This window comes from Penicillium chermesinum, assembly GCF_028974085.1.
Source record: "Penicillium chermesinum strain IBT 19713 chromosome Unknown utg000006l:1.0-2335141.0:1.0-2336784.0, whole genome shotgun sequence".
Classification (NCBI taxonomy): domain Eukaryota; kingdom Fungi; phylum Ascomycota; class Eurotiomycetes; order Eurotiales; family Aspergillaceae; genus Penicillium; species Penicillium chermesinum.
This window is the reverse complement of record NW_026695316.1, coordinates 983114-1003341: the sequence shown is the minus strand read 5'-3', so window position 1 is coordinate 1003341 and position 20228 is coordinate 983114. Positions and strand designations below refer to the sequence as shown.

General features: G+C 51.2%; 4 protein-coding genes across 4 annotated transcripts; 1 reads left to right on the top strand and 3 right to left on the bottom strand.

The window, feature by feature from the left end:
- Nucleotides 1-4092: 4092 nt before the first annotated feature.
- On the bottom strand, nt 4093-5329 carry N7468_008164 (Carbohydrate-binding WSC subgroup; the record flags this gene model as incomplete). Its single annotated transcript, XM_058477460.1, has 4 exons — nt 4093-4740; nt 4896-5036; nt 5075-5154; nt 5209-5329. 4 exons carry the CDS (start codon nt 5327-5329, stop codon nt 4093-4095), a joined length of 990 nt encoding a protein of 329 aa, XP_058327805.1.
- Nucleotides 5330-8079: 2750 nt separating this feature from the next.
- On the bottom strand, nt 8080-12173 carry N7468_008163 (uncharacterized protein; the record flags this gene model as incomplete). The annotated part of the gene is made up of 4 exons (XM_058477459.1): nt 8080-9536; nt 10077-10912; nt 11102-11725; nt 11854-12173. The coding sequence occupies 4 exons, from the start codon at nt 12171-12173 to the stop codon at nt 8080-8082; spliced, it is 3237 nt and encodes a 1078-aa protein (XP_058327804.1).
- A 1724-nt stretch (nt 12174-13897) lies between these two features.
- On the bottom strand, nt 13898-15868 carry N7468_008162 (DNA-directed DNA polymerase eta; the record flags this gene model as incomplete). The annotated part of the gene is made up of 1 exon (XM_058477458.1): nt 13898-15868. One exon carries the CDS (start codon nt 15866-15868, stop codon nt 13898-13900), a length of 1971 nt encoding a protein of 656 aa, XP_058327803.1.
- Nucleotides 15869-17744: 1876 nt separating this feature from the next.
- Nucleotides 17745-18723, top strand: N7468_008161 (putative transcription factor RfeG; the record flags this gene model as incomplete). The annotated part of the gene is made up of 3 exons (XM_058477457.1): nt 17745-17864; nt 17928-17972; nt 18064-18723. The coding sequence occupies 3 exons, from the start codon at nt 17745-17747 to the stop codon at nt 18721-18723; spliced, it is 825 nt and encodes a 274-aa protein (XP_058327802.1).
- Nucleotides 18724-20228: the final 1505 nt, after the last annotated feature.

Sequence of the window (20228 nt, the reverse complement as noted above, 5' to 3'; positions counted from 1 at the left end):
ACGGTTTGTAGATGCGGGCGATTCCAGTCCAAAGAAGACCCGATCAGCTCGTGAGACACAGAGAGACCGCATCAATCAGCTGACAATTCTGTGGCCACCTCCACAGAAGGGGCAGAGAGCCTGGGGTTCCCCGCGTGCGTCTCCCGTTCGGGCATAGGCTGATTCACCACAGGGATTTGGGGGGAGGAAGCGTGGGGCCATACGAAAGACAAAAGCTTAGGCCCAATAGCTGAAGGTAGAATCTTCTAGGTACCGGACAAATCCGCTTTCAGGATTGTCTGTTTTGGGCTCGTACGGCATTGCGGCCAGCAGACGCATGGGAACTGTAGCATTTCTGGGTTCTCGGACTCCTTTTCCCCCACACGCCACGAGGCCAGGCGGGAGACAGCGCGCCGCTGGGCCACGCCGATTGGCCGGTTCTCGGCCTACGTGGACCGTTTTGAAGCTGAAAACCACGCGAGACTCACTATCGGCATCGTGTGCTCGGTCCAGAGGCTTAAACCCGGGGAACCGAGTTGGACGCAGGGCCCGCTGGGGTGGCCCATGGGGCTTGAAACCTGGAGTCAACTCGCCAACTAGCCTGTTCGAGCTTCCCGGTGAAGCATTCTTTGGCGAATCTGGGGGAAAGTCCGGAGATGCGGACAACGTATGATCGATTAGTTAGCATGGGTCATAAGCGACGAAACTCTCAGACCTCAAAGTTCTGGTCTGCCGAAGTTGTGCCGAGTTCCACTTGAACATTGTTGGCATCAAATTGAGCGGAAATCTTTTCAGTCCCCGCAGTCCACCAAGACACGCGCTATTCGGAATGTGTTCCGGTCTCCTTCGGCTAGAGATAAATTTCGCAAATATCCACAGATGTACTCATGGCACAGATGTAGAGTGTAGAGTAACTTGGATCCTTTCCCTCGGTCAAGTTATAGTCATCGCGCGCGTGAATAGCTGATATATTCTTTAGGCTAATATAATTTATTAAACAGTCAAATAGCCAGGGTCCGTCTGAGAATGAGCAGCGAACCTCGGTGCGACCATGCAAAGCGCCACTAATCCACTCATCTCCTTATATCGGTTTGGCTCTCCCGGCTTTGTCGAAACAGCGATATCGGTACTGCTATACCTGCCGAAACAGTACTGAGCCGCATTACATCAAGTAATACCCGCTAGGAGAATCCAGCGCTGGACATTGACGCTTGGTCGAAGAAATTCGTTCTAGTGCACACGACGGGTCCAGCCTTACTGGTTTTATCCCCCGAGTCCTCTGCTAGCGCACCATGATCGGACTTATCAACCCGGGGCCAAAGTTACTAATTTGGGTAAGGAACAACCATCCAGAAAGTCCTAATAATTCCTAGCTAACCCCCCCAGGTGACAGACCTGATTCATGGCCACGCGGGCAAATGCGTGATACCGACTATGACATCTACCAGTACCGGTACATAGATGATCAATCGCCACCATCAGACTAGTAGTCTGTAGTCTGTCTGATTACTAGGCGAGAGCCCGCAAGGCCCGCACAGGTCGAGATCGCTTGTCTGACAGCTTTCTGAATGACTATACGCTGAGCAACAACTTTGAACAGCATCTTCGAACAATTCCAAGCGTTTACTCGCTCCATTGTCCATTTTCGCTGACAATAGACAGCCTACACAAAGAGATCTGTAGTCGGGGATGATTATATTATACTCAGAGGTATCATTATCTCTTTATGCGTTCCTTGTCCAGATAGCAAAGCAAGGAAACCCAAGCCTTATCCCTTCCTAACTCGAAACTATTCAACATCTTCGAAGTCTGTAGTACCTATTTCGAATAGCTAAAATCGCATGGGCCCTTGGGTGACACCAACTATCTTGATGAGCCGGCAGCAATTCTGTCCCACCGTTGCACAAGACCAGGTTCCCAGGAATTTGCCGGCTTATGCGAATCAGGAAACCACTTCTACTACTTGGCAGCCTCTTGTGAGAGCTGTTTGCATAATGCATACTTAACGGCAAAGCTACTACCCGTCCAGCACTTTGTCGGTCTCGGCATGAGCCCGAATTCGTACTACCGCACGGGGCCCTGCAACTGTAGCAGAGTGAGGTAGTCCCGGTCCACCGAACAGACTATGAGCGGCCTCTGCAAACAGGCTTGTTGGCGACCTCGGAGAGATGGATGCTCAGTCTCAGTCTCGCCGTACAGCCCGAATGTCCCGAGATCATAAGTCTGCTATCGGCACATTACATGAAGGCTTCCTAGATACCGAAAGTCCTCTCCGCATGTCCTCTGGTATTGCGATGGCGGCTATGGCCAATTCTTCCATTTAGAGGGGGGACGATTATGACCAATGGCGATATCATGTGCCCTGTTGTCCTCGGAGGCAGTCTCAATACCGTCCGGGTCGCTTGTTCACGCACGAAGCCTGAGAAGATCGAGCGGACGAAGAAAGCCGTCGAATTACCCGAGCAAGCTCAACCGTCTGGCAGGCGGCCATCGAGAGACCTGACCATAGGGTCTTCAGGCAGGTGCTCTCTCTGCCCTCTATCAGTGAAAATGCCGCCAACAAGAATGCGGTGATTCCACCCAATTTTAGCCATGCAGCATAGCCCGTGCGTATTGTGCCGTTAATGGAGGCCGGTGCGGGTCTTTCCGAGAGATATCACGGTGAGTATACGGTGCTTTGGTTGCGGTCTGTTGCTGATAAGGATGCAGCGTATAATTTGATTAGAGCGCGTACCTAGGTCAACATTCTAGATTTTGCGAGGGGGCATTTGTCTTAGTCTGTACAGCAGCGTCGTGCGATGATTGCGAGATGCGGATGGATGAGGGTGTCCATGTTTATGCCGACAGCAACTACAGGGATAGGAATAGCAGCACGAGTAGTCCTAAGGGTATTTTGGAGCTCTGGGAGCAAAGGATGAGTGTATCAAGATCCTGTATGAAGTTTGGTTCCTTCGTCAAGCAGCATCTGCTTAGATTCGGAAAACTATATGTAATAACCACCACCATTGTACACAACACAAAACAATCCCTCATATTCACCGATTTAGCCCAGAGCATTCATTATGTACTTCTAGTACAAAAATAGTCCAAACTCTAGCAGACTGGAAGTATACCGCCTCGGACCTTGTGAGTGTCATTGGCACTACATCTACTTCGAAGTTCTCCAAATTTTCGAGTTCGGAACGGGCAGACACGACGAGAACTGGACGTGCTTATTGCCACCTCGACGAACAGAATGCATTGACTTGTGCCCAACCTCCATGCGGTGGTTCGGAACCCGCGACCAGTGACTACAAGCCATGACCTACCGTCTGTCAAAGACATGTCTAATAGAACTGGGCGACGCGTTTTGTTCCGAAGCAGCCTAGGATTGCAATCATAGCTAGTTGGGCGATTGGGCCGACTACACTGGTTGGAAACACCCAATATTGCCGCGGTCCCATTGACAAGGGCGCGTCAGAGTAAATACCAGACCAATCGAGGAAAAAGCAGACAAGATGATGAACTCTTCAATAAGATATACTAATACTCCCGGAGGAGGTTCAATAATATTGTAATTGTAATCTAACAATACAACAAGGTCTTCGGTACCTTGGAGCCAGATGCAGGCAGGAAACAGGTGAATTAATGTTGAGCACGAGCTGGCTGAATAGTACAATTGTCGAAATGAGCTAGAGAAAAAAAAAAAAGGATCAAAATGTCGCGATGTGAGGATGTATGTACGTTGGAGTCATTCGGTGTGAGTGTGCCGTGATCCATGGGATGTATGCAAAGGTATGTAATGTTGCTCGTGAACTCATTGTGTTTGTAAAGGATCGCGTTCTTGGTGTTGTGGTGCGCCTATGCTTGGGAATCCAAGCTTTCGGCGGAGCGGGTCACTGAGTTCAAAGAACAGGCTTCGAAGATCTCCTGCTCGGTGTTCGTCTAGTCGCCACCTTGAGAAGAGAAAAAAAGAAGTCAAGTGACAAGTGGGTATCATAATAGAACTGCTTTTGGCGAGATCGCGCAGAATTAATGGTCAAGGGAAGTGGAGGTGGGCGACAATAAACTAGTGCGTTATCGGCCATTTATTCGAGAAGCATGGACGGGGCACGATGCCAAATCTGATCCATTTTATTCGTCGGGGTTGGCAAGCTTTTCGGCTTGGTTAGCGTACATAGAAATTAGTCTCGGCTGGTGGTGACTTACTCGAAGAACAGGCCGAGAATAGTCCTGGTCGTCTTGAAGAGAAACACTGCTATCTCTCGGGCCATTGGGATAGAGAACCTGGTCGGTTCGCAAGCGGTTATCAGTGAAGGTGGGATTACGCTGCAGACTTCCCCCGGGGAAGCCACCTCCGCCGAAGAAGCTAGAAGCACGACTTTCACGCTGGCCCATGTCTTGGCTGGGGCTGGGGCTTGCGGAGCGCGCACGCTTGCGATAGAAGAAGACAAGGAAGACCAGCGCGCCTATCAGCGCCAGACCTGCAATCACCCCGATGACAATCCCGGCGATGCTGCCACCACTCAGGGAAGAGCCTTTGTCGTCTTGAGTTGCGCTGAGTGACTTGCCGTCCGAGCCCGAGGTTGGTCCTGGGTCCGCTACAGTGATTGTTTTCACTTCGCCATCCGAAGAGGTCGTGAGGGCGACTTGGCTAGTGGTGCTGGTTGACTCGGACTGTAACGGGAGATTAGTAAGGGGTCGGGTACTCGGGGATGATTCCGACGATACAGTTGTTGACGATGATGAGCTCGTAGTCACCGACGATGATTTTGTGGTCTCCTGTCCCGGGTATTAAAACCAGTTCCGCATGATTGAGAATAAACTCGAACATGATCGACCACAATGAACTCATCCAAAGGCAACGGACCATTTGAACACAAAAGGCGGTTTAAAGCGAGGGGGGAAGCATAAAGAAAAGAAAGGAAGAGGCTTACCGAGGAAGTCGTGCTCGATCCACCGGCAGTGCTGGTTGGGCTGTTCCCAGCATCCACATATCCAAATAAGTTCTCCACAGTGTTACCACAGAGGTCACTCGGGTAACCAGCGCACGCTGAATTGCACTTGGATACATCGACCTGGTCAGTCTTTGATGGGGCCACGTTTGAACACCAACATTTCTTTCCTGGAGAATTCCGAAGGCGTAGTTTCCACAGGTCTTCATGCAAGCACCGTTGGATTGGTAAATATTGGAGACTGCATGTGATCTAGTGAGCAAAAGAAATAGTAAGTACACTTGTTTTTACTTACCCGCATCATAGCTGGCTCCAGTATTCGATGAGGCACAATATAGTTGGACGGCGGATACCAAAGGCTGGTTGACGAGGGCGATCACCCCGGCCAACAGAGAGACACACAGAGAGACACGCATAGTTGATGGACTGAACGGATGCCGTCGGCAGACTAAGATCCTGTGAGCTCCTCACTCTTGAGCGATTGGCCAGGTCGGAAAGGAAGAAGAAAAAAAAACGATCGAACGGGTGTAGGTTGACCTCGCGTTTCACCGAGGCGAGAAGAAATCTTAACGACAACGTCCGCAAAGAGGGGGGACGGGAAGTGTTAATGGGAGGAGGAAGAGACGAAATCCCGGAGTGACAATAACCAAGTTTTCAAGGTCGCGATAGCATCGCCTCCCTCCAATGCAAATGGGGTGGAGAGGGGAAGAGATAGGGAAGAGAGGGGAGGAGAAAGGATAAACGAAAGTCACGGGGGAGACACGGGGCTCAACATCCCGGCATTACGGTCATAACATGCAGTGGAGACTTTATGCACACGTCCTTGGCCTCAGTGCGACCTGATGGCTTAAAGTGTCTTTGTTGGCCTACCTGGGGTTCGTTACGGGACTATTTTGTTCTACGTGTTCTGTCTAAGGTTCTTTCATCCAGCGTGGTTGTGTGCTCCCAAACCCCCCTGACGCTTCGAAGCGGCCCAGCGTAAACCAAATACCAGATTGGTATGCGACTCCACCGGGGACCTTCAGATTGGCCGTAATGGCGGATCGAAGCAGAAGCTCTCAGGAACCAAACCCTTCAGATTCCACGGATCCAAGGTTTGCAGTGGGGACGACCTCAAAAACCAGCATTCCCATCTCCTTGAAGCTCTTTTAGGCGACCTTTGCTCATCCCCTGGCAATTTACGTCTCGCCTGGGTTAGGGGGTCGCACTCTGTGTGACAAGGAAGCCAAAGCACGACATACGTAATGTGTGGATCTGCAGCGGTCGGTGGTGTGTCTCAGAAGCCACACTGGAGCAAGCCACATCCATAACAAAGGGACCCTTGAATCCCTTGTCTGCTATCTATAGACTCGAGGGCTTTATGGATGCCACTTGGTGCTAACTACGCAACTACCAGAAAACGGGTGTTACGGCTTTCTATCTCCCATGAAGACCCAAAACGATCTACCCTTCCCCCCCATGCCCGCCCGGCCTCCTCATCTCGGGGCAGTTCGATCGTTCGATAGACTTTCATGTGTCAACCCAGCGTCGTGCATCATTGGACATAGCCAGGATCCGCCGGCCCCTCCCCTTCTCGATCAAGGAAATGTCGAGCTCTAGCTCGGGTCTGAGTGGGAACTAATTTGCCTGCCAACCGTAGCCACCACCTATTGGCCAGTCCACTTCCCGCAGATAGCCATGCGGATGCTGATTGCTCCGATCCCGGTCCATTAAACGCCAGAGCCGATGATCATGTTTCCTCGATTTGTGACGAGGGGCTGCCGCTGACTTTCTGCTCTTAGACTCGAAATGGTCTTGAAGTGATCGGTATTCCTTGTACGGATACGGAGTAGCAGCCCACGCGTCCTCCTGCTAGCTCATAGCCCCCGAGCGCATTGTTGTTCAACGACGATCCTCTTTAGCCTGAGGCTTGTAAAACCCTATCCTGGTTTCTTCATCTTATTCCGATTCTCCAATCACAGCCTACTTAATTCGGGAGATATACTCCTGCCCCTTTCTTTCTTTCTTTCTTTTTTCTTTTTTTCTCTTCCCCTTCCGTTGACCAAATGAGATCCTGCGGGATCTGATGAAGTCAGATTGGACCTCCTCCACACAAGGGTAATTTGACACAAGCGTAATTTGACCAGAACGTCCGTGGAGCGACCTCTGGAGAGCTTTCTGGTGGTAGGACTAGGCTTGTTATGTCCTACCAGAATGCTTCTAGAACTCTCACCGACCAACGTATTCATCATTCGTAACACCTCCCCTGTTGGACCCGGATGTTCCAAATTTGCAATTCACGACGATCATACATGTGCAAATACCCAACAAGACCGATGCGATGTCCGATCGCCAAATCGCAAAGCCACTACGTCAATTACCCACAGCAAAATCATTCTTCCGGCGCAAAGCCAATTGTCGCAGTCGTAACAGATTTTTCATCGGCCACTCAGAGGCACCTCGTTCCTGGTCCCTGAACTCCGAAACAACCCCTGGGCCCCGCCCCTCCACACAGCCCCAGAGATCCAGATATGGGCGAGCACAATATCAACAAATGTCTACGTCAACAGGGACACGGAGATTCAAGGTGTTCCTGCACCGCGATTAAGGTGCCTGAAACACGCCCGCAATGTATTGCGGGCAGCTGCAGGGGTAATATGTAATCCTGCGGCCTGCATTGCCCAGGGGCCAGATGCATCGACATCTGTATTTCTGATTCCTCTGTGCGTAGGGGGGGCTTAGCATTGGACTCGTCCTGTCGGCTGTGGTATGATTTCTATTGTCAGTGGTTAGATGTGGTCTAGGCTTGCTTTACATTTGACTCAAGTGCCCACTCCATCCCTGGGGCGTTGGGTGGCTTGAAACTAGCTTGGAAACGGAGCAATCGCAGTAATGTGATTTGTCCTGTCGGAAAAGGACTCCGGCCATGCAGATCTGGACCCCCGGGTGGCGAACTTCATGGGTGGATGCGGAATCGAAACTTGGATAGCCTTGGATTCTACGGATGCTGCGGATATACTAGAAGTACTGCGCTGCGTACTCCGTCCTGGACACCACTACAAGTGACAGCGTTCAATGCTCCGGGTCAAGATTCAACTTCCTACTAACGAAAAACGATGCCTCAATATGGTCTTCCACTCCTGTACATCGCTACTCGGATTCTGAAATCACCAGGGAGACACGGGTATTATGCATGATCGTCAACATTCGTGCACATGCCTTCATTTACGCTGGCTCGGAGGGAGAAGCTGGTTGAAGAGACCCCGAGGGGGAGTTGAGGTCTGGTTGACAACCATGTGAGCCATCCCCAGAGGAACCTGGTCGGGATGGGTTTTCGCCGTCGCTCTCTTCCATCCCGTCCACGAAAGATAATATGGGGAGCCGGATTCGGACCCTTGGTCCACATGAGGAGGAGGAGGGGAGGAGGAGATGGAGTCCGGTATTTCTCTGGGCGAGCAGCAGGCCACTCAGGGCCGTCTCCTGCTTTGATTTCCGAAAAGCCAAACCATTGAATCGGCCAAGCACCCTTTATACCGGCCTTTGTTATGAGTCGGTCATTTTTCATCTTCATGACCCAGTCCTGGTCTGCAGCTGGCCAATGAGGGTACGAGCGTTTGCAGTTGGAAAGAGCGATAAGGCGGCGCATGTAGAATGACAGCTCCAGTAGATCGAAACTGGGCAGCGGTCGCAACACCGGGTCATCGGTGGTGAGGTAGAATCGATCACCGGTCTTGATGAGGGCTCTCCCCTTGCTATACCGGTGTCTCGCACATAATCCTTCGTAGCTACTCAACCCCTTTGTAGGCGTTGGTACCTTGCGCATATCGGTTTCTGCGTCGAGGAAGTCCCCAGAGTTAACATCCTCAACGGCCAGCCAGTGAAACTCGATCACCAGTTTGGACCTTTCGTTTGAAATCAATAGCGGACGGAAAGCAGCTACACCCAGTTCCCACGCCAGAGCAAGCTCGGTGTTCAAGCAGATGAGGTTGGACGAATTGTCCACAGGGAGCACGCCCATCCGATGACTGGTGAACGCAGCCTTGAACCAGCGATCCGCGGTTTCCCTGTCCCAGTATTCGTAGATTGTGTTCCAGACGGTTCTCTCGCCTGACCACCGCATTTCATCAAGGACAATGCCATGTGCCCAGGAGGGAACAATACAGGCGAGGCGGAAGTTTCTTTTGCCGGTTAAAGCGCACCGATGGCGGTCTCGAAGGCAGGCTGCATTTCGCGTAGCTTGAGACATAAATCCATGGTCTTTCTCAGGTCTCGTTTCGGGAATCGTTTCGGAAGGGCCCCATGTAGCGCAGAAGCCATCGCACTCCCATGCATAGGAGCAAAAGTCGACAGAGTCATTGCCGGTGGATTCGCAAGCTGATCGGATTTTCTTGAGCTTACGAAGATCGCAGATGTTGAGAAGAGCCCAGAAGATCGAAGGCACAAGCTCGTGTCTTCGGATATCGCTGATGGCGTCGATCAACTGAATACGCTTTGGGTCTCGAATGTTGAAGTGTTCTTCGTGGAATCTGCTAAAGCTCCGCGAGCGCCGCCCGGGAATAATAGCGCTGGCCCCTTCGGTGGTGCCTTGATCTTCCTGGATCGAACCTAGATAGAAGGGTAAGTAAGTTAAGTCAAGGAAATTGGCTTCGTAGACTACCTCGTGTGCCGCGCTCCACCTCGGTGTCTGAAGACGGCATTTTTTCTGGTACGTGCCAGTGGGATGTGATCCAAAAAATCAAGGCAAGAGCAGGAAGTTGTTTGTACTTGTGCAAGAGCTCGGAGACTTGAAGAATAAAGGCCGATGCGCAGGCATTTGGTATCTATTCTGGGGATTATAGATAGCGCCGCCACAGAACAAGTGGAAGTGTGCTTGCCGCTGAAGAACCTTAGAAGAAAATCGCGATTGGCATACAGAAAACCAAATCCTCGTAGAATAATATACTTCTCGGCATTTACCGCAATCCTGCCCGCCTTGGCCTATAGCACTCCTCGAGCTTGGAAAAGTCTCAGTGATATGGCGGTACTATCCACTCTCGCTCTCTTATTCTACGTTCGCCTCCATAACGTGGACGGAGAGGAATCCGAGGATCTACCAGGGATGCTGGCCTTGGAGGAATGGGCATTGCCCTCTCACGCTGCATTTCGCGGATTCGGCGACGACGGGCCTTTCGAATCACATCGGACAGTTCGACAAGCTCATCAATATCATGCTAACAGCAGACCAATCAGTACCTCGTGCAATGGGATGAATTTTCTTGGGTTGACCGCATACCGATTCGAGAAACGAGAATATGTAGTATGATCTTCGAGTTTCTTCGAATTCATAGCCCAGACGCTCGATCGCCTCGCGTACGACCAGGTCTTTTGTGATCTCAGTCCAGCGCTCGTCGTCTCTGTCCTTAGAGACTTGAGTTCCTGTATGTTCACTCTGCTCAGTCTCTTCATCATCACCCTCAGAGTGAGAGTCGGCTGAGGAAGCACCCCTGGGGGCAACCTCGACAATGTCAAGACCACCTGACATCTCGGCAGCATCCTCTTTTGAAGGTGCTCGGACAACAGACCACTCATCCAAACTATCGCGGACATGACCATTACCTCTAGGTCTAGTTCGAGAGCTTCTTTCATGGATTTCTACTTCCTCTTCTTCGTCATCTTCCTCTTCATCGTCCTCTTCGAAGCCTCCGGGCATGTCTCGTGTTCTTCGACTACGACTCTTAACGACCAGTGATGCGCTATCGCGCGGATCATGCTCGACGTGAGATCGGGCTCGAACAATATCCTCGTTCACCACTCTGTCTAGCTCCTGTTCATCAAGTTCGCGCGGAACATCTCGTGCGCCCCTAATTCGCGAACTGCCGGCTGCCATCGATTCGCTCTCACGGCGAGATCGGGGCTTACGACGACGGGGTCGATCTCCGTGAGGGAAGGGATTGTGAAATTCAACTGGGCCACTGGTAGGCGAAATAGACTCGTCATCTTCTTCCCGCGCCAGGGCTATATCTTCTTCCGCCTTGCGGCCCCTTCTTGAACTCCTTTTGAATGTCAATTAAAGGCCGGGCAAATTTTAGCGACAAAAGACTTACTGGCGTCGAACATCAACTTCTTCGAAGCTTGTGATCGTTGGCGGGACTCCTGGACTAGGCGCTCGAGGTAATCGACTCGGTTCATACTCTAGAGGCTAGTTAGCGCTTCGTCATAATGCGTGTCACCCGTCGCTCTCACCTTCAGGATGCGGGAAGTCCTCATGAACCGGAGGCATGACGACCTCAGGGGTTCGCATTCTTTCTTGCGGTGAATTGCGTTTGCTTCTTCTTGCGACAGCTTCATCTCGTTCGGAACTCCCTCTACGCTTGCTGCGTTCATCTCGCCGAATCATGATCTCCTCATCTTCAATAGCCTCTGGGAGAGAACCCGGGCGTATACGAGGTCGAGGAGCAACTTCCTCATCGATGAATTCTTCCTGCCCGCTGGGGAAGGCGCCCGGTGGGGGAGGCCGTCCTGGCTTTACTTCTGGCGGACTCCGGCGGCTTCGACGCTCTAGACGCACCTCCTCCTCTATCTCATCGGGGCCGGGTTGATCTTGCCATTGCATGATACGTTGCTTCGTTATAGGATCGACGGATCTTAGCTCGGGGGCCGGGTCATCGTCAAGCAGCTCTTCAAGCTCTGGTTCTCTCCGACGAGGTCTGTGACCACGCTTAGAGGATCGTGAAACCATCTCGTCGCGATCATCCTCCAGCCTGCTTCCTCGTCTTTCGAGCTCGCTATCATAACCGCGATGTGAACCCCGCTCTCGCCTTCGAGGGGGCACGTCCTCTTCTTCAAAACGAGGCCTTCGGCTTCCCCTCCTCTCCCGCTCTTCCACCACAAGCTCGTCCTCTTCTATATCTCTCGGCACGCGGTGCCGTCTCCCCGCCTCGAACCTCACGCTCCTCCACGAAGGTGTCTTCTTCGATCTCACGTGTTCGAGGAGGCCTGCGGCGTCTCAGGTCGAGTGTATGGATCCTCCCGATCTGGGCCTGCCAGATAGCTATCCGCCTCCTCCCTGGACTTCCTCATCCTCGTGCTGGGCCCTGGTGGACTCGGCGGTACAGGTGCCGCAGGCATAGCATATGAATCGCGGACATACTCCCGCGGGATAGGCGGGGGACGCTGGGAGGAGATGTGCAGGCGCTCCATTTCCTCCTCTGGAGGCATTGAGCGGCGGCGGCGGCGGTAATCGACATCGTCTTCGAATTCTCGTTCTCGTCGGCGAGAGCGCGCGTAGGGCTCATGTTCCATCGAATACGCTTCCTCATCGAAGTATTCCGAAGACGGGGTGGCCGGCGGGACATGGTGTGGGGTCAGACAGGGGGATTCTCGAGAGCAAAGCTGCTATTATCCCCGTTGCTTGTGGCAGACAGTTACGTCATTGATCTTATAATGGTATCGAAGGATGATAATCGCGCGGGTGTTAATCTTCGTGGGTGTTCTGGGTCTTAGCCTGACGGCAGCGTTCGTCGCTGGGCTTCCCGGCGGGGTTGGGCCTTATCGCCTGGCGCGGCTCGATCCGAATTCCAATGGTTTGCTTTCTTTGCTCACGCCAGATATCAGGAATGAGTTTATGGCAGTTGTGCAATTTGGCTACGTGTAAGGGAATATCGTGGGGATCTCTGGGAGGACCTGAAGGATGGAATTGTCAAACTGACACCCTGAAACGCAATGTCTGATGACCCCGCTGGCCACTGATGTCACTGCCCACGCTACATCACATTGTGATGACCAGGTGGCTACAAGACCATGGTTTCAAGTTATCATCGCAGCAGCTCCCAGGTGTGCTGAGCATAAATGTTTGTTTACAACATATAGTAGGTTGAGTTTGTTTCCATGGTTCAACGTCAGGCACAGGTTTGGGTCGAACCATTCCAGAAGCCAAGGCTGGGGCATGACGTTAGGAGAGGCAACAACCATGTGATGGAATGGATCATTTGCCACAAGTGGTAAGCTCGAACTATTTTATGTTATCTGTCTTTCTATGTACCAGACCGTTATGTCTCAGTAATTTAGGGGATTATTTAGACGGAGTTACAGGGCTTTGACACTGCTAGCAAAAACGATCCACTAGCATGCAGACCACTACCGTCAACTTGACAGAAATCGCGAAAGGTCATTCTACAAGATGATCTTTAGTAATAATTAGCGAATGTAAGATGTGACAATGGACTTCTACAGTGGCACCTCAAAAGTATTTGAACCATAGTACTTTCGGCCCACACCGCCCTTGTATACCGCCTACCTATATCGCATACCGCCTACTTCACGTAAAGTCGCGCTATAATAAAACTAAGGAATAATTGCTTGCTACAGCACAAAATGCGTGTCTACCAATCTAGCTGAAACCATGCCACACTGTGTAAAGGTTGTTATTGAGGACGATGGGTGATATACAAAATATTAGCGAGAAATATTAAGGGGTGGAAGTTTTGGACAGGCAGAAAATTATGTAATATAGTGGAGCTAAGTACTATGGTTTAAATACTTTTGAGGTGCCACTGTACGGCGGTGGCAAAAACACCCTCAATACCGTTTTTTCGTCACCGACCATACAGCTCCCCCTTATCCCAGAGAAGCTAGGCTGGCCTTCATCGACATGTACAATGAATTGTGCAGCCACCTTTGGCAATCAAGGGTGCCAAATTGGATTATAGCATCTGGAACCACTTCGCAGACAGTAAGTGGAATGATTCCGCTAGTGCTCTGGCAGCAGTAAATGGGTGAAAATGAGACCGTGAAATATGGGGGATTGCCTGCAAAGGAGTCGTTGACGAGGCTGCAGCCTCTGTGTGTATGCAGGTATGCAGGTATAGCCCGAGAGATTATCTTCAAGAGGTTGCACTGGATTAACCTCTTCGGATCCACTGGCCATCCCTTTCCAAAGTGGCAATAAAACTCCTGATGATCGCTAATAGTCTTCATTTAATGTATACCAGGAGAATATGGTCATAATGAAATAGGATAGATGGTTCTTAACTAGAATGCCAGCCGCATTTGGCCTTTCTCCGTCTTCCCCGACCACCCCGGCCCCGGGGATTTGATGGCTTCGAGCTAGCAGCAGGTCGAGGTAGTGGTTGAGAAGACCTTGCTTCTTGCCGATCTTGCATTTGTAGGTCCTTAGCAAAATGCCAATCATCGTGCTCTTCCCTCTCAATTTCTGAAATAGATTGCGAGCATCTCTCGCAGAAGAAATGCGGTATTTCTAGCGAATCTTGCGGAGGCTCAGGTGTATTAGGAAGTGCAGGGCCTGAATCTGCATGGCCTGGGTCTGACTCTATTTGACCAGGAATGCCCTCACCGGCCACAGCCATATGTTCAGACGAGGTTTGTTGGTTGAAGAAGCGCTTGATTCCGCCGTTGTCGACTCTCTGTTTCTTTTGTCCCGACGCTTGCTCATCCGGAGAGTCAGGCTCGCGGGGTCTAGATGAATGACTCAAAGACTTGGCTTGGTCACCACGGACCAAAAAATCCTCAATTGCCTTATTCTTGGTGATGCCATCATGAAAGCTGCTTACGCTTAGTGATAAGTTCGAACAGGGCCATGCTTGTCCATCAGCAACAACTTGCTGTAGCAATTGTTGTGCGAGCGAAAAAATCGTATCCTCGTCAATTGAGCTGGATCCTGGAATGGGAAGTTGCCGGGAACGCATTACGGTGACTCGATGGTATAGAGTTATAACCCGAGGCAAGCGCCTGGTTTCAAGTATGCCATCCTGCACAAGTCGGCCATAAATATCTGCTGCGAAGATACGAAGCCATTTCTCGGCTTGCTCGACCGAGTTGATGCTTGGGCGAAACGACTTTGCCGACAACATTGACTTAATCTCCGTTCGAGGATTCACTTCACTGCGATCCTCCCCGCGAATGATTCCATACAGCCACGTTGCAGTGTGATCGTCGAGCTTCGCTCGGAACTGCTCAAGAGACACGTTGAGAAGATCGCTCACCTGGTCTGTTCCGAAGTAGGACTTTATTTGATCTCCTAGCTTTCCTCCCAGCATACGGATCTGGGTAAACTTGTAGCTGCTTAGAAAGGACCGCACGGCTCGATTTCGCACCAAGGTCTGCTTGTTGGGCTTATTACAGGCACTTCCGAGCTTGGCGATCATCTTATTGCGGCCAATGCCAGCCGAGCAAGTATACTGGAGGTTGTCCCATACGGCTTTCCGGACGGATCGAACGATTTCTCCCGCTGTTAACATGACAAGATCATCCCAGTCAGGGTTATCTTCCTCGCTTTCTTGGGTATCCAAATCAATCAAGCATTCTTCGGGGTGCCATTCCAACGCAGTTGTTGGTGGAGGCGGGAGAGCCTCATCTCTCTTCTCAACCAGCGCATTGACCCGGAGCTCAGGATATCTCCGTAGCAAGACACAATAGACCAACGGAGACAGATCAATGAAGACTTCATCAATGCTGGCCTTTTCCAGGCCAGCCGATAGACCCTGAGTTAGTCGGTATAAGTCCCCTTCTGACTCATCTGTGCGCCATCTTTGCAGCTCAGATTCCATGGTTCGCAGGATTTTGCGGGACTCAGCGCGGTATGGGTCAAGAGAAACTTTCTCTGTCTTAACATCCCTAGCCGACCCATCACGGTACGCCCATCGACCACCCTCACCTTCGCGAAAGGTTGCCACATGTTGCAGCACGATATTGGGGCATAGCGAGCGGGCTTCGGAGGCAGAGACCATGCGGGTGATTCCCGAAGGTCGCGCAGCATAGTTTACTGCAATTAGGGATCCCCATTGGACCACTGCGAGCGGAGTGTCCCGGGGCGTGCCCAGACGGACCATCTCACACTGTGCGTAGAAAGCATCGAGGTCGATATGAGCAATAGTACGCAAAGGTGTCGCCGTCGAGCCCTGGCGCAACAAATGTAAATGGCGATGGGTATAGCGGGATGTTTTCACGGCTTCCGGGGACGGTGGGTCTGCAGATGACATGCTTGAGGCTGCGTCATGGCGTGTGATAGCTGGAGCACATGGGACGTTTCGCTGAGGCTCCTGGAATCCAGATCAGGGAGCTGCAACTGGAACCATCAGGCAAGCGCGACCCTGGAATCGCCGAATTGGGTCTAGCGTAGGCACGTGAAATAGAGCCTCAGGTTTCCCACACAGAGTTTCAGGGTGGATCCCACCAGAACCCAAACCATCCCGGATCACAGCAGCCCTGGAACGCCTCGGGATCACATCTCCTCCAGAAGCCTCCTGGGGATGTTTGAGTTTGACGGACATCATCAAAGATTACAATCTACGCTGTGCGGGCACGTAGCCGTCAGCCCTCCCCATGCAGTTCAGATTGAAATGGTGACATCCAGCCGAACCAGGTACTGGGGGGTTTATTGTATGCTTTGCAAAATATCAACAACACCACCAATTTCATGACATAATTAATATCAAGGCTGACGGTGAGATTAAGAAACGAAAAAGAAATAAGAACCAAGAAAGCAAGGACGATCTTCGATCGGTCTGACAGAGCCGATCCCTGAGTGGCCCACGGGGCTTCTGCGAGTGCCCAAGCTCAGGCATTCGTGCCCAACGCCTGTTACGGGTTCGGTGGCAACAGTGGCTCTTCCCATGCGGATTGGCTCTGGTCGCTTCATTTTCTCTGCAACAAAGACAGCTATGGTGGGATCACCCACACCTCTTCCCCCCTCCATGCGAATCCTTCTATCCCCATTTGTCTGACCGTTCTCGCCCTGCACGGGATGAGTCCCCGAAACAACCCTCGCCACTGTGTAATCTTGTACTCCGTTAGGTAGCTATGTACAGCCGGGTAGCCTCATGTCCCAAAAGGTCCATAGGGGGGAAAATGAGAAGTGGGGTGTCACCCTGGCACAGACTGCCTCGCACTCCCTGCGGACGGGGAGTATGGGGCTGACCATCAGTAATAAACACAGAGGACCAGGATGTCTGCGCGGGCTTTGGTACCTGACCAGGGGACTAAGGGATTTACCAGCGCGAGTCTGGATTTTCACCTTCGGCAACAGGCAGGAAGTTAGACAGGGTGTACTAAAAAGGCCCTAAGCCATTTTGGACCGTGCATGCTTTTCTTCTGATAGTGGGGGGAAGTCGTGGGAGTCGTGGCACCAGCCCAAGAGGACGGCCCAACCGCCTTACCCACTTTAGTTCGCCCCCCTCCCCTCTTCCTTTCTTTCCCTCTTCTCTTCACATCTTCCCAACCTCTTCCTCTCTCCTCCTGGACCTCTTTGATACCACGGAAGTAAAACTCCTGGATCGATTCACGTTAGGCCGCAACATCTATCTCCAGGACCATCCCGCTTCCCTTCTCCTCCCAGCCTCACAGACTTGATTTAGTCTCACGGCTCTCCCAAGGAACCTCTTTTCTCGATACTCCTTTTCCCCCTCAAGGACTCTTGATTTTGCCAGGACAACCAGCACGGACACCCCTCCCAAAGGACATACTGGACATTTTCCCACTGGAAGGACACCATATTTGACTCTCTTGTCTCCGTCGACCTGAACAAAAACAAGAAAACAAGGATCCGATTCATTCCGTGGCCATCTTCCCCTTGGACTTTTCCTGAACTTGATTCCTACCCGGGTTTCATAATCTTCGCAGTCAATAACGTGGTGACTGTTCGACCCTGGATCTTTGTTTTGCCGGTCGCTCTATAGAAAACAAACAAAGAAAAGAAAGAACTGTATATTCTCCTTACTGCCAAGGACACACCAAAACCAAATTTATCAACACTCTCCAAGGATCTTCTTATCTCCCGGATTTTCTTTCTTCTCTGAGACCCCTTGGATACGAGCTCCCTTGAACTCGCCCGGATTTCTCTTTGCCCCAGGACACATTATGACAGGCCGTCAGAATGAATACTTTATCCCAGGGGATGGAATCACCCGCGAAGTGATCCAAGCAGATATTTGTCGTTATCTTGGAAATGATGCACTCGTTCGACCTGGAAACCACAGTGTCCGTCATCCTATTTCTCTTTTTCTTCCCTTTTTGGAACATCACAACTAACGCGCACCGCAGGGTCGCCAAGGATTTTTCATCCGAGCCTATCGGAATCTCACATCCGTAAGTAAAGACTTCTTGAATCGACCAACCTATAAGCCCAGCCGGGGAAACAAGGGAACATCATCTGACCAAGGACCTTCTGGATTAACAGGAGATGATTGCTGATTTGAAGGCGGATTCTGCTCGCTGGGAGGCAGACGTCGCCCGTCGGGCTGACCTAGGCTATCCGAGAGGTAGTTACATCCAAGATGTAAACATGTCACACCATACCCCTAACCCTGGTTCAGCGAACTATGCCGCTTCGGCCATCCATGAGGTTCGCCAACAACAGGGGCCTTCCCCTACTCCTTTCACTGCTGCTCCTGCGCAGCAACCATACATGGACCACTCCCACTCCTACTCTCAGAGCCCCTTTTCTGGATCCCAAAGTGCTCCATACAGCAATCCTCCTGCTTCTTACAGCTCAACTCACTCGCCCTATGGATCTGGCCAGGCTCCTTACCCTCCACCCCAGGTCACTTATGCGGGCTCTTCCCAGCCCATTGTTACCCAGGCTGATATCCACCCTTCATACACCTACACAGCTTCCGGCTATGGTGGCTACGAAGGTGGTGGTCGAAATGCCCCTAGATACACTGGCCCCGGTTATGATACCGAATCGGATTATCCTCCCCAGACTACCGGGATGGGATACCCTTCTACAACTGCCCCAGACCCCCGGATAGGAATGGAACCAAGATACACTCCGGAGTTCGAGCGCAGTAGACCGCAGGCAACCAGAGGAGACCGGGACCCTCACCGCCGACGATAGAGTCTGAGAACCTAAAGCTGGTGTCGAGACCTTTTTCCAATGTCTCGTGCATTGCATGATGATTGCATACCACTCCCATTCCTATTGAGGCCCTCTGGATGGAATTCTTTGTTGATTTTCCGCCCTGGACTGGTGCTGGGATTTCCGGGACTGTGACGACTTCGACGACCACCTAAAAATGTGTGTTTATTTTCCTTTGCAATCTATATACCCGGATATCCTTTCCACTTTGTGCCGCTCGTCGACTGCTACTTCGTTGGACCCGAGAAGAGCTCTTCTGTGACACGACCCAGAACGTCTCATTCCGTGAGGTTCTTCTCTTCATGATCCGTTGGACACGCAGCTTCCCTGGTTCTCTCTCTCTACCTATCTCCCTTCCTGGACATCATTCTCTCCACTCTTGTTCAACCTGAGTTTGTTCCCTGGAAGGCTGCTTTCCTCATCTAATTACCCTGCATTATTGTGCAGCTGGCCGGTTAGGATTAGGAGCATGATATGTTGATCGATTTTCTTGAAACTCGGTGGCTCTTCTGATTTCGAGTTCCCTTAATGGTCCTCTCGCAATATTGGCTTTCCAGATGTTCGCCAATCGGGGTTCTGCGTTGATTGATTTCCCATGGTATTGATTTGGTTTTTGGCTCTTGACGGTGTACAGGATGTTTTCTCGCAATTTTTATACTGTTCTGTGGGTTGTTTTGGAGGGGCATACAGCCAGTGTCATTTTTGCTTTTTGTGGACCTCGGCTGTCGGAGAGATTGCTTTGATATAGCGTTGCTGATGAACATGTAGATATGAGCATATCCGGCGTTAACCGTTCTGTGAGTGACGCTTTGATTGGTTCTACAAGAGAAATTGGACCTTCCTTGAGAGCTAAACCTTTCACATTGAACCTGTAAACGTCTGTTTTGCGATGTAGTCTGTATGTAGATTCAAATGGCGGCAAGCTCTTTATTCCCCAATGCCATGTCTCAATCTCAAATCGAATCATTCAAGGCCGCATTGCTACTGCTTCAAGTAGTTGCTTCATCCAGCGAAGTAGACATCATGAGCATGCAAGTTAGACAGTTAGACCCTAACACTGGGGTTTGAGTTGGCTGTTCAACAGCCGCGGTTAGCACTTGTGTTCGTATGAGAGAACTGAGCGACAACAACCTAGTATGTCTACCGGCTTAGAGCGAGTTTTTAGCTATTACTGCTACTGAAAGCTTGGCCTTATTCCTAAAAGACAATATTTCCCTTCAGATGTCAGAATGCTTCACGTCGTACCGCCTCGAATTCACCAGCACTGGTCATATATATCCCAAGAACTCGGAACCGCCTAGATGAACAGCAGGACTATGCCTTCTAGTCAATGGAATCTTATTTATGGATGCTTACAAGGCTACAATGGCTTGGTCAACTCCTCCCACAAGAAAATTCATTCAACCCGAACTAATTATATCGTGCTGTGGTTGGCTTCGACCAGGGCCCGTTCGCAGCAATCCCGCGTGCCCAACGTCTTGCCC